General features: G+C 45.5%; 2 protein-coding genes across 4 annotated transcripts in view; one reads left to right on the top strand and one right to left on the bottom strand.

The window, feature by feature from the left end:
- The window catches only part of ARSG (arylsulfatase G), a 2,325,381-nt gene that overhangs the window by 1,745,414 nt on the left and 558,028 nt on the right, over nucleotides 1–21,939 (bottom strand). Inside the window, exons 4-7 of one of the 2 annotated variants that reach the window (XM_086930958.1) lie at nucleotides 1,287–1,343; nucleotides 1,010–1,081; nucleotides 741–883; nucleotides 515–610 (exon numbers count right to left, since the gene is read on the bottom strand). The exons of the other annotated variant lie outside the window; for it this stretch is intronic. The gene's annotated coding sequence lies outside the window, so the exon portion shown is untranslated. The remainder of the gene's footprint in view (nucleotides 1–514; nucleotides 611–740; nucleotides 884–1,009; nucleotides 1,082–1,286; nucleotides 1,344–21,939) is intronic. 2 annotated transcript variants of the gene reach the window in all.
- The window catches only part of LOC147702318 (monocarboxylate transporter 7-like), a 34,205-nt gene continuing 14,608 nt past the window's right edge, over nucleotides 2,343–21,939 (top strand). Inside the window, exons 1-4 of one of the 2 annotated variants that reach the window (XM_086930949.1) lie at nucleotides 2,343–2,644; nucleotides 7,886–8,127; nucleotides 8,598–8,741; nucleotides 13,431–13,559. In XM_086930949.1, coding sequence (XP_086787075.1) covers nucleotides 7,893–8,127; nucleotides 8,598–8,741; nucleotides 13,431–13,559 — 508 coding nt within the window. In that variant the 5' untranslated portion in view covers nucleotides 2,343–2,644; nucleotides 7,886–7,892. Of the gene's footprint in view, nucleotides 2,645–6,047; nucleotides 6,175–7,885; nucleotides 8,128–8,597; nucleotides 8,742–13,430; nucleotides 13,560–21,939 lie in introns of those variants that run through there. The other variant, XM_086930950.1, reaches the window with a different exon arrangement.

The following is a 21,939-nucleotide window of genomic DNA, read 5'->3' as shown; positions in this document are numbered from 1 at the left end:
ACTTAAGTTAATAGATCTTTAAAAAGCAACTAGGCTAGTGCAAAGAATACCAGGCTTCATCAACAGTTCTATGACAAATTTGAATCTAGTACAGATCCTATATTCACAATGCCAACAAATTAGGGTGTATATAAAACTGACTGAATTGTATCAGAAAGAAAATTTATTAACACAGTTTTTTAGCTGTTGTAATTGCGAAAAATAAACGTCCTTTGTCGAGATTTTCTGTCTGGTTTAAAAACATCACAATATCTCATTTATAATCCTCATTTATATCATTAACGTCTTCACCATTTACATAAGAAAAGATAATACTGTTTTAAAGAAAAACATGTTACTAGTTTTTGCACATCATTCTCCATATCGGCATGCCCCTCTATTTTTGGTTGCCCCCACACCCTAGGCTTATTGGTCACCGTAAAAGTTAAGGATTGAAAGCCCCAAAAGTCAAAAGACAGGGAAGGGGGGAAAGAAGCTAAAAAAATGTGCATTTAGGACAAGAGAGCAATCATACCAAGATGGTAACTAACGGTGTTGTCCCTGGATCTTCTCCCGTCGTCGAGGGGTGCGTAAGTATATCCGTGATGTTATATTATGGTACATATGGCATCTAAGAGTGATCAACGAGAGATCATTAATGAAAAATGACTGAAAGAAAGGAGATAAGCCACATGTAAAAACACTCAAGAAGCCACTATTAATTCCATTGTCTGGAATGAAGTTGAGAAATTTTGACATACCACGTTTTTCAGACACCTATCCGTTTAGGATTCTGTTCCAGCAGATCAATTTTTCTGATTGGCAGTATAGGTCTATTCGAATTTGACTAAAACCGAATCACACCAGTAGTATAAGGTGTTTCAATATTGTACATTCAAGCCACCTGTAGGATAGACAAGAGTTTATAAGGTCTCCTAATGAAGGATGATAAGGGCTGGTGCACTCCTAATTTTAAAGAAAAATTGCTAGGTGTAAAACTGTAAGTGAAGGGCAGGATCATGACACTTACTTCCCAATAAGGATAATAATCCAATAGCAGTGGAACCAGGGTAGAAAGGTAGTGGGGACCTCCGTCTGTCGTCTATGAAAGGCAAGGAAATGGATAATATAAGCATTACTTGATCTTAAATGTGAGAGTGAATAACCTAAATTGTATTAAGTCATAAAGTTAAGGGAAGTAATTACATCCCATGGCCACCCTTGTTTAACATGCCGTTATGTGGCAGTCCAACTGTAGTGTATAACTACATCCCAGTAAATGTTACTGAGCAACATACGGGGCTTACCTACTAGTATCCTCTTTTTAGTAGAAGAGTGTGTAGTAGTTCTATTGCCAAGAAACTCTAAGGAAAAAAGAAAAGAGAAAAAATTAAAAATTAAATAAATAAGGAAAATCCTTAAAGAGCTTCCTGTTTTTGTATGGCATCTCATCAAAAATATTCGTTTATCTGCGTGGGTTAAGGGAGAAGAGGATAAAAGTAAATATCCATTATATTAATTTAATGTAAGTTACCTAGCAAACATAGTGATAAGAAGTAGCCCCTACGTTTCCCTCTAAACATACGGTCCAGAGGACTGCAGCTAGTTTTGGGCTATATTGGTAGGCAGGAGTGGGGAAGGATTGAGTTAAAGTGGATTGAGCTACCAGCCACCGTTTTGTGGTAAGGTGACACGATGGCTGGAACCTCAACATAGGTCAAAATGTGGCCCACCCACCCAAACCTTTATTTGGCATGGGTGGAAGGGTTTTATGTGAGAGGTGAAAAGTATTTGGATCAGGTGCACAAAAAGGGTGTCTGTTGTACATGATTTGTTCTGGAGGAGCAGGTTGGGGGGGGGGGGTGTTTCCTTGGTTTGAATCTGTGTTATTGCTGTCGGAGTGGGTGAGGCAATTTAAAGAGTAAGTTGGATGTAAGTTTACACTTGCAGAAGGCAGGGAGTTAAAGATTACAGTTTTAAGAAGTAACGTTTGGGAGGTAGAATAGAGTGACAGGAAGTCGAGTTGTGGGTTCTGTGAGGTGGGGCGGTTAGGGATGGGGTAGGCTAATCAGTAGGTTATGGATGCATAGTGAGGATGGTAGACTTGTAAGGCATTGTGCCTACAATAATTGTTTAAATGAGCCGCACCCTTTGTGATCTAAAGGGTACGTCACACGTGCACCCCATGCAACCAGCGATGCGCACACAATTTTTCTTTGCAGGCAATGTTGGATTGCATCGTTTCTATACACATCACAGCACTGTAGCATGCTGTATCCTGTGGCTGGGAGTCAAGCAACACCAGAGCGTGCATCCACACCGAGAGCAGCGCTCGCATCCTTCTGTCTATGGGCCGATGGTGCAGACTGCTGCGCGCTCCCGCGCTGCTCGGGGACGCTCCTGCAGACCGGCTGAAGCCGGTATATATACCAAGAACCCAGCGAGGGCTGGCAGTGCAGAAGAGACCGGGGGAGGGAGAGCAGTAGCAGGCAGTGATTAGCCGTGTGTCTGGGGGCGTTGGGGGCGAACCCGGGCACACGGGGTCCTGTCTCAAGCTCGCCTCCTCCCGGAGCAGGGGGTAAAGAGGTCAGGGGGCTACAGGGCGCGAGAAGGTCAAGATCAAGGGGGCTTAGACCTAACCTGCTGCCAACGCAGGACACTGCTGGTGAGTACTGCTTTTTACTGCATACACGTCATTAACAGCCGCTATAAAAAATACGTTTAAGCAATAGTTGTTAGCAACTTATAGAACTATTAAAATATACACTGGTACCGGCCCATTTGAAGCACAGCGCACGTGTTTGTACTTGTTAGATGAGATAATATATTCATAATAGGATTTTTACAGACGTTTACAAGTACTTAGAATTATAGTACATATACAGAACGTTTGTATTTAGCTGCACCTTCACAGAATGTAAAAATGTTATGTAGAATCCAGGGGAACTTTAGTTGTTACGTGTTTTTGAGATCACGCTGTGTACTTGTTTTAAAAGCACGCTGGGTAGCCGGTGTTATAGTAACGCCAGTGATGCTCTCACCCAGGTGCAGTTTTCAGTTACACTGCGGACCAGCGGCAACTCGGAGGCTTCCACTGTGCTGCCTTGTGCCGGCGCATACATGCCATCCAGGGCCGGCGCTAGGCATGGGCTGCGTGGGCAGCTGCCCAGGGCCTCACACTCAGCCCACCAGCATGGGGCCACGCACTGGTGATGTGTCCTGTTGGTTCCCTACCGATCCATTTCAAAGAAAGGTGACTCACCAGTTTCTTTGAAATGGAGGGGCCCCCCTCCCTTGGCCTCTCAGGGATGGTATCTGGATACAAAAGGGAGGGAGACGCTCCCTTCAATTGAAAGGAGACCCATTCACAGACACTGTGGGAGGCCCATTGTCCATCATTTCGGCGCCCCCATAGTTTTAACTTTTGCCCACAAGCAATTCTCACACCTATGGGACTGAAGTTGTGAGAAATGCTTGTGGGCTCAAAGTTAAAACTGTGGGGGGCGACAAAATGCTGGATAATAGGCCTCCCACAGTGTCTGTGAATGGTCTCCTTGCAAGGGGCCACTTATCTACATTAGAGGGGCCTCGCACATTCCCTTTTAGCCCAGGGCCACGCAAATCCTAGAACCGGCCCTGATGCCATCAGCACGTTCTATTGAAGGCTGAAGGAAAACTAAACTTAAACCAGAAATGATGATGTTTAATCCGGAGTGTGATAATACCGCATCCTTTCATAAAATGTCTTTTTTATGTCAGATTGACGTGGACATCGAGTGACACCACACATCATTTTTTTTCTCAGTGGCAGACAGCTTGTCCCGTTCTGAGCCAGTCAGCCGCACGGTGTTTGCTGCTGCGGGGTCAAGTAGTTAAACGTGGAAACAACGAAAACTAGTAAAGGGGTCGCTAATGCACCTGTTTCTGTTGAGAGATTCCGCTGCTTCCCTCTTCGGCTTAAGATGCAAGGGGTACCGAAGGGGTAAGCCATCAGCTGCAAGCCATGGGTAACATTTGGCCCCAGGCTATGTATAATCGACCTTGTGTTGTGAACATTCCTTTAAGGATCTCATTCTCGCACTGGGTTTAGGGAAGCGAGTTAAGGTAGCGGCGTGAGTGCCTCTGTGTTTAGGGCACAAGTCAACACCCTGCAGCAGGGTCCCTGCTCAGCCTTCTCCCGGGCAATGACTGACTCTCAGCTGCCGTCCTCACAGAGAAACCTCAATCCGAACTCTCCCTCGTGCACTTTATTTATGTATTTTCATATATGGCGCTATTTCCGGCTAGTGGCGTCACAGCGCTGCACAGTCCAAGAGGTGCACAGCCACACAGAGCCCGCTCTTCGGAAGGCGCGTACTGCGAATCGAACCCACGTCTGTACAGTCCTGCCCGGTGAACGTCCCGTACCCTTAAGCTAAGGTTACAGCTTTACAGGCGATGATAAATACTATAGCGCACGCACTGGTTTTCATGCCAACGAATTCTTAAAATGTCGCGATATGGTTATTTTTCTCACTTTTTTCCAAAATGAAGTTTGTATAGCGCAAACATGACCCTAAAGGGTATCAGAGCGCTTTACATTATAAGTAAGTAGGACATAGTTGTAAAAACTAGACACTCGTTACATATATAAATAGTGCTACCAACTAAAGATCACAGGGCTCTGCGGTGTCCCTTTTAAAGGAGAAGCATTGGGCACTTTTATGTTTCTCTGCGTTATGCTTAGTACAAAGGATGAATGAGCTAAGCGCGCTGCTGCTAAGTGCGCAGCAGGTTCTTCTCTAGACCCTTCTCTCCTGAGCTTCCTCCTGCTGGAAGACGCGCAGCCCCACCATTTCCGCTTTATACGCAATCTACATGGAAAAGGGCACGCGCTTGTTACTCGCCGGTTGTATAACGCAGAAGTCCTGAGATTGGCTGAAGCGCCTGCGCGTTCAACAGAGCTCGATGAATAGTGCGCGCAGTGCAAACAAACCTCGTGTGTTATACATGGCTCTGGTGGAGGGCTGCGCAACAGCAGCAGATAGCTTCCATCCGGTAATGTGCCACATCACAGAGGAGACGCAGTGCAAGACTGAGCTCAAGCTTAGATGTATTAGGAGTCCGACATAACATAACATAACATACTCCATGCACTGGACAGAACTCGGCAGCCACACCACAGAACATGCACGCCGGCTGCCGTATACGTTAAGACGCGTGTCACCAACAACCTGCACAGGTGCACAATACTACACAGAATACAGATGCACGTCACGCTAGGATAGTGGACACTCCTCTACAACCAGTGCGGGTGCGTACTGATGCCAGTACACTATGCAGTCAGTTCAAGTGCTCAATGGTGTACAAGAGAGCAGTCAGTACAGGTGCTCAGCACAACAGGTCACATCGGTATACAAACTTAACAGGTACACTTTGTTGAACAGAAGGCACAATTATTTGCCTGCTAACCCTAAAACCGCCCCCACCAACCTGTTTTCTTGAAATTCTGAAGCAACATGCATGATCCAGGCTTAGACGCAAGCCATGGTAAGGTGGTCATTACAGACTAGTTGTTCTCAACAAGCTCATTGTTATTCATTTATCTGGTACAGCTAACAAGGACTGACAAAGCAAATAGGTTTGGCTTGTTGTGTTGCAGATATGCATTTGTTGTGTGACATGTCTAGATGCAATAACAGAAAACTCAGAGGAACCCACCTACTGTTTAGGTGTTAGAATGTGCAAAGAACGGGATTTTAGTTTATTGTATTGCAACATTTGTATAGTTCTTACTTCTCTTACGTGAGCATGGGTGGTGTGCCTACATGAGCTGCATGCTACCCCACATAGGGTGGGTTAAAAGGGTTCTGTTTGTCTTTTGATCCTGTCTGGGAAGTGTTTCCATATACTATTTGATGACCACTGATTGCATGTTTCAAGTCACTCCCTTAATTGCATAGGCCAAGCCTCTTGGAAAAGATTCATAGTTACTCTTTGGCCACGCCCCTTTCAAATACCCTCCCACTTTTTTCAGAGACCCTCCCACATTTTTCATCCCATTTAAAGCTTTGCTCCAAGGTAAATTTAGCTATTAGGGACGGAACACATGCCACATTGGACTGTGGATAGTGCAGAGAGGGGAGGCAATCGGTTTAATTTCCAGAAGATCCATCTGGGCTGGTCTCGTATTGCAGAAGCTGCATAACATTCTTTGTAAGTTCGCTTGACCTGGATTCATCTCATGGCCCCCCCTCTCCTTTACCACTTGGTCCCGCCAGTCCTCTGCTGCGCACTCTCCTACCTCTCCTGCTTTCTACCTGCTAGCTGTCTGCAACCCACAATATAGTACTGCTGTGCTCAGCCAAATACTATGTCTTTCTGTTAACAAGTCCTCACATAGCTACATTTGGTTTGGTGATTTTTTGTTGTGTTGATGTTGTGATTTCTAATACATGTATGTACTCTTTTCTATACATCTTTTTTAGAAGGGAAATCATCAAATCTATTACTTACGTTGATATTGGTTCTAATATCTGCTCTAAAAACTTGGGTCAGTAAGCATACGTGAAGAAAACGTTACTGTTTTTGATCAATTGCTCCTTTTACGTGATTTACAACACTGCTCTGTTTGCTTGTCTGTTTCACTATTGACACAGGGTGGACTAGCTATTTATAAAACAGTTTTTTACCCATTCCACCTTGATCACTAAACTCAGGATAATTCAATAACCGCTCAGATAGTTTCACAATGGTACACAAAGGCAACTGGAATACATTTTTGGTGAGTCTTTTAAATGTTATTGTACAATCAATAGGGAGGAGGAAGCATCAGAGGTTCATTCAGCTTCCATACAATAGTAGTTATCAATCAATAATTAGTCACAATCTGCAGTGTATGTGAGCACCACTTAGTGTGGTTTGGTAGATAGCGTCATCGTTGGATCTGTCACTCTAGTGTCCCATTCTCTGTGACTGTGTAACCCCCACCAGGAGGGAGACTGTCTGGATATTGACAATGGTAAGAGAGTTCAAATTATCTCCTATCCTGTAGGTAAATCTTTTTTTGGGGAAGAAAAGATAGAGATAAGTAAAAAAACAAGGGTGGTGCTGATCCACAACACCTGGTGATCGGGTCAACATGTTTTGGCCTAGAACAGCCCAAATAAGTGTATTGCTTTCGCCAGGACCAACGATTTTGGGGCCCTAGTCTCTTAGGGCTTGTCTAAAGGAAATAAAGGGAGGGGTTCATTCACCCGTCTTCGTATATGAGCACACTTAGCTTAATATGGAAGTCAGTATGCAGCATTTGGTTGGGGAGAGGCACGCAGGAAGGCTGAGGTGGACAGTTTCAAGCAATGCTTTACGTATTGTCCTTAAATATCCCTCCATAATCATGAAGCATTAGGAAGGCCTGCTTAGAGTTTAGGCTCAAAAGACCTGAGTCTATCACCGTTTTCCTCCTGTCACACCTCACACAGACTAAAGATTGGATTCCTAACGAGTTGTCTAAATGAACATTTAGATGCATCTATAGTAATTCAAGTTGGAGATGTCACATTGCCTGTCAACCTAAAGTGGTAGAAATTCAGGGACTAACTGGCAAACTAGAAGGAATGCTTTTTGTTTTCTCAGATGGGCCACACATGGACTGCAAAGTTCTGAGTTTGGCAACATTAATGAGTCAAACAGGTTCTCATGCACGAAAGCAGCAGAAACCAATGCTGCAGAAAGGCTGTGGAATGTTGTGTGAGGGAAAATGACGAGACAGCATTCCAGAAAGTGAGATCTTGGAGCTACATTATGCAGCGCTGAAGCACATTTTTTCCAACCTTATGAAGTATTCATTGTATAATAAGTAACAGATCAAAATATAATGCAAATAGAAAACCCCAAAAGTAGTCTAAGTTATATCTTTTCTCTACAGATTCAGGATGACTGCCATGGACACCGCGAGAACCTGCACTAATGTAAAAGTTTACACCAAAGTGCCTGATGGAGGCTGGGGCTGGGTGGTGGCCATTGCCTTCTTCTTTGTGGAAGTATTCACGTATGGGGTCATCAAGACGTTTGGAGTCTTCTTCAGTGAACTCATCACTTACTTCGAGGAAAGCAACAGTCGTATATCCTGGATCATCTCAATATGTGTGTTTGTGATGACATTTACCGGTGAGTGGCACTCTTCCCCTGCCCCCAAATAAGTGTGTAGCGCCTTAAAGCTGGATACAAACACCTGTTGAACATGAAGGGGGTTAAGAGATACTGCAGTTATGATCTTAAACACAAACATGCTTGAAAGCAGCAGTTCTTTTGTTTACACTTGACCTCGTAATAGGTGTATCTTTTAGTAAGTGTGCAGCGCGCAGGTCTTGAAATCTCACCCTACATTATACTTGGTAACATATTTATTAACAGGCCAGGACGTCAAATTATTGCATGCATCAAGTATTCACAAACTGATTGATGCTTTTACCAGTATGTCATGAATATATTGCATATGTACCAGACAAAAGGGGACTTGGTTGTGAACGTAACAAAATACACAAAGTAAAAATGTCCTCCTTTGTTTTCTTTTCACTTGCAAAAACAGAACTGGTTCATTGTCTTGGTAAGACTAACTCTCCTTTATTTTATTCCAGCTCCACTGTCAACAGTACTGAGCAATCGTTTTGGCCACCGACCAGTGGTTATGGCCGGAGGGTTCCTGGTCAGCATCGGAATGGTCACTGCATCTTTTGCACGCAGTGTCGACGAAATGTACTTAACAATTGGACTAATATCTGGTAAGTTTATAAGGACGACAAACACAAGCTATCATTGTACTATGGCATTAATCATAGTAATGCAACACAACTGTCCCAAGCTGGACTGAGGACAATGATAATTTATTATGGCCTTTCAGGACATTAGGGAAGTTGAACTTTAATGAAACGGAGAGAATAGTTTTTGAATCATCCTGGAAACATTTTGCAAACGAGTATAGAAAGATAGGTAGATGCAGTGATAGACAAATGTGTTTAAAAGATCAGATAAATATAATTATAGACTTACAACCTCTACCTCGGGCTATCATTATATTTCTCTGCTCTTTTAAACACATTTCCAAAATGTTTTCAGGATGTTTGTCGACTATCGGAGTATTCCACTAACTACAGTTAGAATGTTCTGATCTCGCTTCGGGGAGGAGAAAAGGCCCGTTTTAGACCTGCCATCTTGCGACAGTTTGCACTCCAGTGGTTGGCAGGCCATAGCATTTAATGTGCCTGCCAATGCAGACTCGCAGCGGGCGCGCCAAAGGGAAGCCCGTCCGCGTCCAGAACGCTGCCAGCCGCAGCCACGCTGCCGAACCTTATTCAGGTACTGCATTTACAAAAAAAGTTCAAACTCTTTTTTGGAAACTGTCCTTCTCTATTTTTTGTCCTGTGACCATTGTGTATGCAATCTAAAAACTTCCGCCTAGGTTGTTTTTTCCACTGTGTATTTTCCCTGACCTAGGGGTATTGTTTATATTTTACGTAAACAGGGAGCCCTTGTTTGACACAAGTGCATAGCATTTAATGTGCCTGCCAATGCAGACTCGCAGTGGGCGCGCCAAAGGCAAGCCCGTCCGCGTCCAGAACGCTGCCAGCCGCAGCCACGCTGCCGAACCTTATTCAGGTACTGCATTCTAGACAAAGCATCAAACTAATACCAGTGATGGTGGTGTTAATGCGAACGAGGCAGCCATCCTGTAGTGCTAGGAGACACCTTAAGCCACTTCCTGCTCAGGTACGCCAATTTCACTCTCCTAGGGGACCTTATTCTCCACCTAGAATGCAGAAATTGGACTGGAGTGGACAATTCTTTGAGATAATAGAATCCCTTGGAATGAACCAATCAGTTGATACTCCGACACACCAGGCGGGTCACACATTGGATGGAGTCTGCTTTAATTTCACTTCGCTAACGATTGACACCCCCATCCTGCATATTTGGTCAGACCACAAATTTATCCCCCTTAGCATCAAGATACCAATTGTGAAATATCCTGCTAAGCAAATTCCTTCCCCGCATCCAAAGCGTAAGTGGGCGCAATTAGTTACCAACTCAGAGCTGCCCACTATTGCTCATGCTCGCGCCCCTGTCTTAACAGGCAAAACTTCAGAAGACTCGCAACTATTCCACAATTGGATGACTTCAATAAGCGATGAGTTAGCCCCACTAATAAGCGATGAGTTAGCCCCACTGGAACAACCTAATAAGAAAGAGAAAGCCAAAACCCACAAAGACCTTTGGTATACTCCTGCCTTAGCTCAACTACATCTATGTAAGCAACTGGAACGTAAGTGGAGAAGACCCTATGACCCAGCAGACCAAAAAAGATTTTAAATAAGTAGGAGACAATACCACACACACATTAAATTAGCCAAAAAAGAGTATTACTCTAACAAAATACTCGAGGCTCACCAAGATCAGAAAACCATCTTCTCAATTATAAAGTACTTTATCGACCCCAAAACACTGAGTAGAGAAATTACCCAGACTCAGATGTTATGTGTTCAGATCTCGATCTTCTTCGAGGAAAAACTCAAGAACATTCAAAAAGACCACCACAATCCCTACGCAAAACTTGGACTTTGATTTAGAGCCTGACCCCACTAGCATCAATCCCTCACTCCAAGTTTTTGAAACAGTCTCGCTTGAGCAGACATGTAGAGCAATCGCTGCCTGTAAATCAGGCTCTTCTTCTGATGCTTGCCCTCCCATGATCCTTAACCAAATCATAAATATTGTTAACCCGGTGATTAACCAGATTGTCAATTCCTCGTTCACCACAGGCATAGTCCCAGCTGAATGGAAATTGGCCATAGTGAAACCACTGGGAAAAAAAAATATATAGACTCATCTAATCTTTTTAATCTCTGTCCAATATCACTGTTACCGATATTGAGTAAAATCATAGAAAGACGAGTTAACAGAGAACTTTCTAACTTCCTTGAAACCGCCAGGATCCTTCACTCGCGGCAATCGGGTTTCTGTCCCAAGCATTCAACAGAATCTGCACTTTTAGAAATATCGGACACACTAAAATCTATGGCTGACAAAGGCAGGAAGGCAATCTTGATTTTACTCGACCTGTCTGCCGCATTTGATACCATTTCACATGGCATTCTCCTTGCACGGCTAAAGTCTACTGGCATCTCAAACACTGTATTGCCTGGATTAGATCCTTTCTTACCAATCATAGGCAAGCAGTGACTCTTGGAAGGCTCCTCTCTGCCGAACGTCCCACCACATCAGGAGTACCACAGGGCTCGTCTCTCAGCCCTCTGTTATTCAATATATACATGGCACTCTCATCTCCTTGATATCTTCTTTTGACATTGAAGTAACGCCCTACGTAGACGGCACACAATTGATCCTATCCCTAGATATAGATTCCACCAAGGCAGAACTTAATTTCAAACTATGCCTAACAGAGGTCCTCCAGTGGATGACGCTCAACTATCTCAGGTGCAATACAGATAAAATCCGAGATCCTCCTGATAGGAAAGGACAATCCCTTCCAGCCAAGTGTGTGGTGGCTCTAAGATGCAACAGCACCCCCAAATACTGTCAAAATAGCAAAGAACTTGGGAGTGCAATTCAACACCTCACTTTCCTTCCGACCACACGCCTTGACGGTGGCAGGGACTTGTTTTAATATAATCAAGACACTAGAAAAATTCTTCATCTTTATTCCTCTCTCTGTAAGGAAGACAGTTGCGGTGGCACTTATACTTTCACATCTAGATTACTGCAATAGTTTATTAGCGGCAGCAAATAAACCAACACTAAAGAGACTACAAGTGGTACAACACGAGGCAGCTTGCCTAGTTCTAAAATTACCACGTAGGTCCTCCGCCTCAGCAGCTCTTAAAACCCTCCATTGGCTACCACTGCATAAGAGAATGCTTTTCAAAATACTCTTAATCACCTTCTGAGCATCCTTAAATTTAGGCCCAACGTACCTCTCAGCTAGATTCACTCCCTACACCACGGCAAGGACTCTCAGATCCTCATCGGCTAACCTCCTCAAACCCCCCTGTTTTAGGTTAAAACCAAGGGAGGAAAAACTGTAGCCGCACTAGGAACCAAAGCTTGGAATCTCATGCCAACACACCTGAGGTTGCTTAAAACAGGAACACAGTTCAGGAGGGCTCTGAAGACCTGGATCTTGGGATCTTCAGACTAACTCTGTTTATCTCTCATATAGGGTCCCCCCTGTCCTCCTTGACTTTCTTCCGCCTAGCTCCAGGATGCTCCTTCAGGAGTGACAGCCGGCACTTTATAAATGCCTATTCAATTCAATTAATCAGAAAAACTGAAGTAGTGGCGGGACAATATTTGTCTTATTTCCATAGAGTAAACAAATTTGCAGTTATGTTTTCGTCATCATCACACCAACATTTTTTGTCATTTTATGGAAAATGATTATTTAATAACTTTCATCACTGCCTCTGCTTGCTAAAGACACATTTATTTAAATTTTATTATTTTATTTAAAGTCTTGTAGAGCGCGTAGTCACCCAGTGGGTATCCCAGCGCTAAAACCTTTTTACTCACGAAGGGGTGTAGTCCGGAAAAGTGACAGTTTAGGGGAAGAGTAGAGTTTTGAGGGCTTTTCTGAACCGGAGGAGGTTGGGTTCTGTTCTGAGGCTCAAAGGGAGTGCATTCCACTTGTTTCCAGTGTTTACCGAGAAGCGGCGGCCACCTATGCGGGCCTTTTTCACCTTGGGGATCGTAATGAGGTTTCCGTGCTCAGAGCGAAGCGCTCTCGTGGGTCTATAGGGGGTGATCCAGTTGTTTAGTATGGGAGGGCCGGTGTTATGCATCACATTCAGACATCATACATAAAACCAGTAAACACAAGTCCTACAAATTCATGATCTCTCTATTACACAGAGCTTCCCAACATATTCTTTTTGTCTTCGAACAAGTTTAAGACCAGGAGAGGTATTACAAAACTACTGGTATTTAATCTTCAAAGTAAAGTACTAGAGTTTTGTAATTCTGTACGTTGTTTGCAAAGAGGTATGGGCGTGAATGGACACACTAGTTTATTTTTCTGCTGGTAGGACTCTTTTTCTAACGCAAGTACATACTTTTCTAAAGTGACGATGTTCCGCTATCCGTACCAAGAATGTTCATAAGACCCTCCTTGTGAAACCAGCCATTTCGATTTCAGTGGCCACTGTAATCTTGTGTCCTAAAAACCGTATATAATTTGTAAAATAAAAAAATAGGGGGTAAGGAATCTACACATGGAACCAAGAAGTCCTCTTCAAGTACACCTTTGTCACTGTTTCCCCATCTTACACCTTGTCACTGTTTCCCCATCTTACACGTCCTTCTTTCTCTCTTTGCTTCCTTTCGCTCTGAAGAGTTTACTGCCATGTAAAGAATACATGTTTCAACAGATTCTCACACCTGTCCTTTCCATTCTTCCACAGGTTTGGGATACTCTTTAAGTTTCATTCCAACAGTTACCATACTGTCACAGTACTTTGACAAAAAACGTTCACTGGTTACTGCAGTTGCCTCCACTGGAGAATGTTGTGCCGTTTTCGCCTTTGCACCAGGTAAGCAGTGCAATATACCTAATCCCAAAATAAATGCTCCCAAATGTGAAATGCTCTTCCCATCGATACACACTGGAACTTTAGGGTTACGGAGAAGAGAAGTCGTACCAGGTTTAAAACGACAACAGAATATCCGGCTGATGTCAGCGGCGCAGGGAACAGGACTTACGGTTGTGATGTTGTCACTGAAAACCTATGTGCTTTAGGCCAGGGTCACCAGCTGCGGCCCGTGGAGGGAGTTTCATGGGGCAGACAGGTGGGGCGGGGCAGGGTGGGGGGTGGTAAACACCGGAATATGGATGATTGCAGGTAAGTAAACAAATAAATTAATGAAACTAATTTTGTAGTGCGCCCTGCATTGCAAAATGCGATGCAGGGCGCGCTACGAAATTCGTTTTTATTACTTTAATTGTTTACTTACTTGCAATTATCCATATTCTGGTGTTTACCACCCCCCACCTCCCCCGCCTGTCTTCCCCACGGAACTCCCTCCACGGACCGCGGCTGAGGGTCACTAGTAGCACATTGCAAGTGCACGTCTTCAATGAAGGTCATCACTCTCCTAGTGGGACAATGAAAAATGTGGAGTGAGACCATCTCCGTGCCGCTCCCTTGAAAAGGACATACTCTAAAATTTAACTCTGTGCATTCAATGGCCATGTGATGCGGTGGCCGTGGATCTGGTGCCATGTGTGTAAATCAGTCATTAACCCCTTCGCTGCTAGGCCTCCCCCCCCTTGTGCTAAGCCTTTTTTTGGCTATTTGGGGTAGTGCGTTCTTAGGCCCCTGTAACGTTTTGACCACATAAGGTATCTACGCCAAATTTGCGTCCTTTTCTTCCAACATCATGGGGATTCTAAAGGTACCCAGTGTCTGTGGATTCCTTTGGAGGGGTCCCAGAAATTAGCCAAAATACAGTAAATGTTTTTTTCTTCCCCGAAAAGTGGGAAAAACGGGCTACAAATGAAAGCGTCTGGGGTTTTCCATGCAAATGTTATCAAAAAAGGGTTTGTGGGGCTGAAATCACCATTTTGCCAGCTTTTAGGGAATGACAGTCTTTTGTCAGAGTAACAACATTTTTTACACAGTTTTTGCATTTTTCTGGGACATAGCCTATTTTTGCTATTTTTAGTGCTTTCAACCTCCTTACAGTTAATGGTAAAAATGAGAATGAAAGCAATAATGAATCCTGGAAAGCTATGCATTTTAGAAAAGTAGACAAAATTCTGAATTCAGAAAGGGGTCATTTGTGTAGATCCATTAAGGTTTCTTTATAGAAACGAACAGTTAAATATTAGAAAAATTGAAAATTAGTTGAAAAAAACAGCCTTGTGTCAACGTTTTCACCTGTAACGTTTTGTAATTATGACAGCTCTTTGAAAGCAATATACCGTTGCATCTGCTGGACCTTCCTGGTTGTGGGGATATATAGGACTTGTAGGTTCACCAAGAACCAGACGAACCAGAGTCAAAAACTGAGTAGCAATTTGCAAAGGCTTTTTATTATGTACTGGGTCTATAGCAATTATTGTGTGAAAATGTATACATGGAAAAATTGTTATGAAAGACACCTATGTATTTCTGAAATGGGTACACATTATAGAGTTTAGAAACAGTACATATATGCACATTTTCAAAATTGGGAGTACTCATATTAGCATGAGAATTATTGGTCATTTTTCAAAATGACTTCTTTTTTCACACAATGTCTTTCATTTGGAAGGCAGAAATGCCTCAAAACTCAATAGGTAATAACAGTTACTTTACAAATCTGAAGTACCCCAAGTCTCCCGATAAAAATGGTACCCCACTTGTGTGGGTAGGCATAGTGTCCATGGCCAGAAAGGGCTCAAAACCAAACGTGAACACACCACATTTTCACAATGAAATTTACCCTTTTTTTGCGAAGTGTTTAGCTGTCGTTTTTTAACCCTAGCTCTGCCGGGACCTAAGGAAACCTAGCAAACCCATACATTTTTTAAAACTAGACACCCTGGGGAATCCAGAATGTTACCCAGAATCCCTTTCAAACCTAAAATGTTTTCTAAAAAGCCACATTTTCCCCACATTTCTGTGGTGGAAAGTTTTGGAATCTGCGTGGATCCACACATTTCTCCCCACCCTGCGTTCCCCAAAGTCTTACCAGAAAAACGGTACCTCACTTGTGTGGGTCGGCCTAGTGCCCGTGACAGGAAACTGCGCAAAACGCAACGTGGTCACACCTCAATCTCACGGTGAAAAATGACCAAGCCATACCTCATAGGACTCCCCTGGGTGTCTAGTTTTCAGAAATGTTTGGCTTTGGAACTTTTCCAAGATGGCGGCCGAGCCCGGGGCCAAAATCTCAGGTACCCCCCCACATAACCAGGTAGTTTTGCAATAGGTAATTTTGAAGTCTCCACAGTACGATTTGGGCCATTTCCTATTGCAGCCACTATGCCTACCCACACAAGTGAGGTGCCATTTGTATCGGGAGACCTGTGGGAACGTTGGTTGGCAGGAAATTTGTGGATCCCCGTAGATTCCAGAACTTTCCCACACAGAAATTTGAGAAGAAAGTGATTTTTTTCAGCTAAATTTAAGGTTTGCAGGGGATTCTGGGTAGGAAAAAGTTGGGGGGCCGAGGCACGCCAAACCTCGCTGGACTCTCCTGGGTATCTAGTTTTCAGGAATGTGTGGGTTTGGTAGGTTTCCCGAGATGGCCGCCAAGCCCTGGGCCAAAAACTCATGAGACCCTCCTTGTAAAACCAGGTTGTTTTGTGGTAGGTAATTTTGATGTCGCCTCAATAGGTTTTGGGCCCTTGCCTGTCGCGGGCACTAGGTTTACCCACACAATTGAGGTGCCATTTTTCTCGGAAGGCTATGAGGAACGTGGGGTGGGTGGAAATTTGTGGATCCACGCAGATTCCAGAACTTTCCAAGACAGAAATGTGAGGAAAATGTGTTTTTTTGGACAAATTGCTAAGTTTGCAAGGGATTCTGGGTAATAGAACCTGGTGAGAGCCAGTCAAGTCAACCCATCCTAGCTTCCCCTGGGAGTCTAGTTTACAAAAATGTATAGGTTTGCTAGGTTTCCCTAGGTGCCGGCAGAGCTAGGGTTCAAAATCTGCAGCTAGGCACTTTGCAAAAAAAGGGTCAGTTTTCACTGTGAAAATGTGGTGTGTCCACGTTGCCTTTTGGGCTGTTTCCTGTTGCGGGCACTAGGCCTACCCACGCAAGTGAGGTACCATTTTTCTTGGAAGACTTTTGAGAACACGGGGTGGGTGGAATTTTCTGGATCCACGCAGATTCCAGAACTTTCCCCCACAGAAATGTGAGGAAAATGTGTTTTTTTGGACAAATATTTAGGCATGGAAGGGATTCTGGGTAATAGAACCTGGCGAGAGCCAGTCAAGTTACCCCATCCTGGATTCCCCTGGATGTCTAGTTTGTAAAAATGTACAGGTTTGCTAGGTTTTCTATGTGCCTGCTGGTCTAGGGCCCTAAATCGACAGGTAAGGATATTGCTAAAAACAAATCTGTGTCTAGTCGGCTTTATGCTTGCCTGGGGGGGTTATCGGGGGTGGGGTTGCCCGATATGCGCCCTAGGGGGGCAGAAACACTGTGGCTAGTTTTTTTTGGGGGTGGGGGCATTGGTATGCCCATTCTGGGCAGGCCCCACCACTACACATAAAAAAGCCAGCGTAATCGTTGCCGCCTAGTTGGCTTTTTGCCCCCCCCCCCCCCGGGGGCAGATTGGGGGCTACTGCCCCGTCTGCCCTCCAGAAGGGGCAGGAAGGCTGTTATTTTTGCGTGGGTGGGGTCATGGGCATGCCCATTTTGGGAGCCCCCACCATAATTCAAATTTTCCCCCAAAAAATCCCTAGCGTCTAGTGGGTTTTTTGCTCCTACAACCCCCCCCCCCCCCCCCCCCCACCCCGGTGGGGCAGATTGTAGGCTAATGTTCCCATCTGACCCAAGGGGGGGCAGAAGGTCCACTAGACACCAGGGAGTTTTTTGGGCAAATTTGAATTAGGGTGGAGGCTGCTCAAAACGGGCATGCCAATGCCCCCACCCTAATTACAATTTGCCCCCAAAAAATCCCTGGCGTCTAGTGGCCTTTATGCCCTCCACTCTGGGGGGGGGGGGGAGATTGGGGGCTACGGAAGGCTTTTATTTTTGCGGGGGTGGGGGCATGGGCATGACCATTTTTGGAGCCCCCACCCTAATTCAAATTTGTCCCCAAAAAATTCCTGGCTTCTAGTGGGCTTTTTGCCCCCCCCCCCCCCCCCCCCCCTGCAGGGGCAGATTGGGGGCTCCTGCCCCCATTTGCCCCCCGGGGGGGCAGAAAGGCTGTAATGGTGGCAGGGGTGAGGGCATTTGCGTGCCCGTTTCGGGCAGCCCCCACCCTAAAAAACAAAGGTGCAAATACAAAATACCCGGCATTTAGTGGGCTTTCTGCCCCCTCCCCCAGGGGGCATATTAGGGGCTACTGCCCCATCTGCCCCGGGGGGGCAGAAAGGCTGTAATCTTGTGGCCAGGGGTGGGTGCATCAGCATGCCCGTTTTGGGCAGCCCCCACCCCTAATAAATAGCCTTTAAAAATTCTCTGGTGCCTAGTGGGCTTTCTACCCGCCCAGGGGGGGACAGAATGACTAATTATGCCAAAATACACATGGGGGAGCAATGGCCCTTGCCCTTGCCCATGGGCCTGCTCCTTCCTCCCTCGTGCCTAGTGGGTGGATCCCTGCTTGGGGATAGCTCCTCCTTTGGCGATCCCCAAGCAGGGATCCCCTTTCCATTGATACCTCTCCCGTCTTTCTACGTGCTCAGGGGGCTGAGATAGCCCCCTGAGCATGTAGGAAGGGTAACTGAAATGAGCCTCTTGGCTCATTTCAGTTTCGGTTTCACTGAAATGACGTCAGCGCGATGTGCGCGCTGATCGTCATTTCAGGGAAACCAGGCGGGGGGCCTCGGGAGCTGGGGAAGCTCTTCCCCAGCTCCCGAGGCTTTGGGGGATAAAAGGGAATCCCTCTGGTTCCAGGGGTGTGTGTGTGCCTGTGTGCCATGACGAGCTCAGCTCGGCATCAGCAGGGAAGGGGTTAAACACAAAATGGAATGAGAAAAGTTTTATACACGTTTCACTAACCATATGGAAAATAACAGCCTTCTTGTCCTGATTTACTTCAACAAAAGTAATGATACCAATGTGAGAAGTTGGCCTGGTATATGATGTTCAGTATTCTAGTGAGCACCTTGCACCAGTCCAAACAATCCTTATGGTGATGGTTGTAAAGTCAACCTTATAGACCAGCTATCCTAGGGGTAGCATGGACAAAGCAGTCTTAGGCTAAACTCAAGAGGGCATGTGAAGCCAGCTGTTTTACCATATGCAATCCCTTTAATACCAAATGAAAGGACACCAAACAGGATATATCTTCAAAATATATATGTATTTATTTCTAAAGCAATCCCCTGAACTCTTTATGAGCAAAGAAGCACAAGCGCATAACAAGTAAATTAATAGAACATACAAAAGTTGCACAAATATGGATAGGGCCGGGTGGCCCGCTCAACCATATTCTAAAAAAGTGGTATAAGAGCCACGTCACAAACAATGGTAAGGCTTAGGGCCTTGGGAATCGCTGGAGCTACACTGGGCTAACAATAGTTAGGGATCAGGATGCCCACGGGATGCGTGTGCAGTGTCTAAAGGCACACACGTGCACACATAGAAGTCAATAGTTGTGTAAAGTTAGAAAGTTAAAGGTTTGGGAGTCTTCCGACTGGACACTAGGAGAGTTACTCTTTACAGGAGCACCGCAGTACTCGCGTTACCTAACACACAGGAAGCGGGTGCATAGGTCCCAAAGTGTCGGGTTTCATCGTGGAGTTCTATGGAGCCTTGGAGAAAAGATTCTGCAGGCGGCAAGGAGAGAAGAGTCCGGGTGGATCGAAGATGTAGAGGACCTGAAAGCAGAGGAGACAGTCTGGGTCACTAGCCAGTGACCAGGAAGGAACCAGGCGATGTCGCGAAGCAATCAGGTGCTGATGGGAAGCTTATCTCTGCAGCCACGTGGACCAGGAGGCGGCGTTGACGACGACCAGGAATCAAGCACGGACTGTCCCACGAAGGCTCTCGCTGTCGGCGGTGTCGGATTCAGGATTGGAGTCAAAAAGCCTTGGCAAAGGCAACCCACGCAGGATACCAAGTAAGCTTCTTACTCAGACCAGCGAAGGTCTGAGGGACTGCTTCTTTTGAGGGAAGCAATGGCCAGTCTGGAGCAACCAGACCAGCGGTTTAGATTCAAAGGATCGTCGCCAAGATGGCCACTAGCCAACGGGCAAGTGACCGGGCAGAGGCGTCGAGCAGGAAAATGCAAAAGGGCCCCACGCAGATCTCTCGGAGGGTGCAGGGCTGATCTTTGGTGCAGATGCTGCTCGGGGCTGGGGCTTCTCAATCCCCAATGCACAGCTTCGAGGAGGCCTCGGGGGCTGCACAGTTAGCAGGTCGCAGACTTTTCAAGATGGCCGGTCCCACGTCTCTCGTCGCCTCCACGGGTCCCAGCTTTGCAGGGACTGTGGATCGGGCTGTTGGATGCCTGGGAATCCGGTTCTTGTCAGGCTCTGCCCCAGCTGAGTGATCAGCCAGTTGTGTCAATGTGAATGGCCAGCCAGGGGTGGCATAATACATGCTGCAGCCCCTGGTAGGCCTTGGATGCACCTATGCCCTGGGTACCTATAGTACACTGTACAGGGACTCATAAGGTGACCCAGTATCCAATTGGTAATGCACCTAAAGTGCATTGTACTGAATCTAGAGAGAGCAGCTGGGCTGTGGGTCTGATTAGCAGGCCCACAGCCACATTAAGTCGAAAACCAGTGAAGCAAAAAGCAAAAAGTGGGGTGACCATAGGAAAGCAGACCCTACTCTCCTACAACCAATTCTTGAATAATTTGGTTCACATCTAGGCCTGGATGAATGAGGGCCTGCAATAAGTGGAAACCAGTGGCACATGCTGATGAAAGAAAGGTATCTCTTGCTGCAGCAATAAAGTGGGGGCTTGCTGAGGGTCTTTGAATAAGAGAACTTCGAAAATGGGGCAGGGTCTTAAAATAAGAGAACTTCGAAAATGGGGCAAGAATATATCAATGCTTATAAGAAATGCTGGAGAAATCTGTTATTTGCTCCTTACCCCAAGGTTCCAATGCTGTTTAGAATAAGTTAATGACTATTAAGAGAAAGTGTTCTGGTAACATCACTGCATCCGGATTTAGTTTGTACAAGACCTGTGCAGACTGCCTCCCTCATCTTAGTCAAAGAAAGATCCAGAAGCGGTAAGGGCAGCCAAGATGTCAATTTAGGATGATAACTATTTCTTTTTATTCTTTTTGTAACCGACATACAAGTATGCATTTTGAGACATTTGGTCAAGGCCTAATCAGTCTTCGGAACTTATGGCAACATATTGACCTGGGGCAGTCATTACTGTGGAGTGTCTTGACATGTGGAGGAATTTAGCAGACAAGGAACCAACCTTTATATGTATTATTATCAGAGCACAGGAACAACAGTCTGATAAACATTTCCGCAGTGAAGAGGTTCCGAAGTTGCATGTATAGACAAGTGTAGTCCTTTGGTCTTATCTTCAGGCCAAAGAGCTACTGCACTGAAAATAATCACATTTCCTAATCTGACAACACAAATCTCTATCTTGCTAAGAAAACAACAGTACATCGTGTGAGTATCTTATTTTGGAGCATCGTTCAAACATCACCCCTTATGTGTTCAGTGTTGGGCATTTTATTAGTACTAGGTTTATCTAATTCAAGTGTGAACATTATGTCACCTGAGGAAATGTACCTCAGTTAATCAACAGGAATATCAGCCTAGGTTCTGTAGTGTACCCACAGAAACAACTAGCTTCCAAATCCACCGACAGATGTAGATCTTGTGAGGATCTGAGAACTGCCTCAAATTGTGCGCAATTCCAGTTCTCTTGCCATCTGCTCAAGATGTCAAAAAGGTGGGAGCATGAAGTAACAAGATGACACAACGAGGAGGAGCTACGCGTTGAGCATCATGGCCGCCTAGGACCTCAGCTCCGCGTTACCTGCCCTCCGGCTCCATCATCCTGCACACAATCCTGGCATCAGAGCCCACTGCCTGACAGAGGAAGTGCGGCAGAGCTCCCGACACCGACTCTGGCCCCGCTACGACATCAGGGGCCAGAGAAACATCTCCCGGTAGTTGCGGCCTAGAGGACGGCCAAGACTGGGGGCTCGAGTTTGCCTGGAGGCCGTGGTGCAGTGAGTCAACAGCGGGGACGGAAACTGGAAGCCGGTTCGGCCCGCTGGAGTTGAACGGAGGTACTGCGGTCCTGATTTGAACATGGGGCAGC

The sequence above is a fragment of the Lissotriton vulgaris genome, chromosome 7 (assembly GCF_964263255.1).
Source record: "Lissotriton vulgaris chromosome 7, aLisVul1.2, whole genome shotgun sequence".
Classification (NCBI taxonomy): Eukaryota; Metazoa; Chordata; class Amphibia; order Caudata; family Salamandridae; genus Lissotriton; species Lissotriton vulgaris.
Note: the sequence above shows the minus strand (reverse complement) of the source record. Positions and strands in the feature narration are given on the sequence as shown.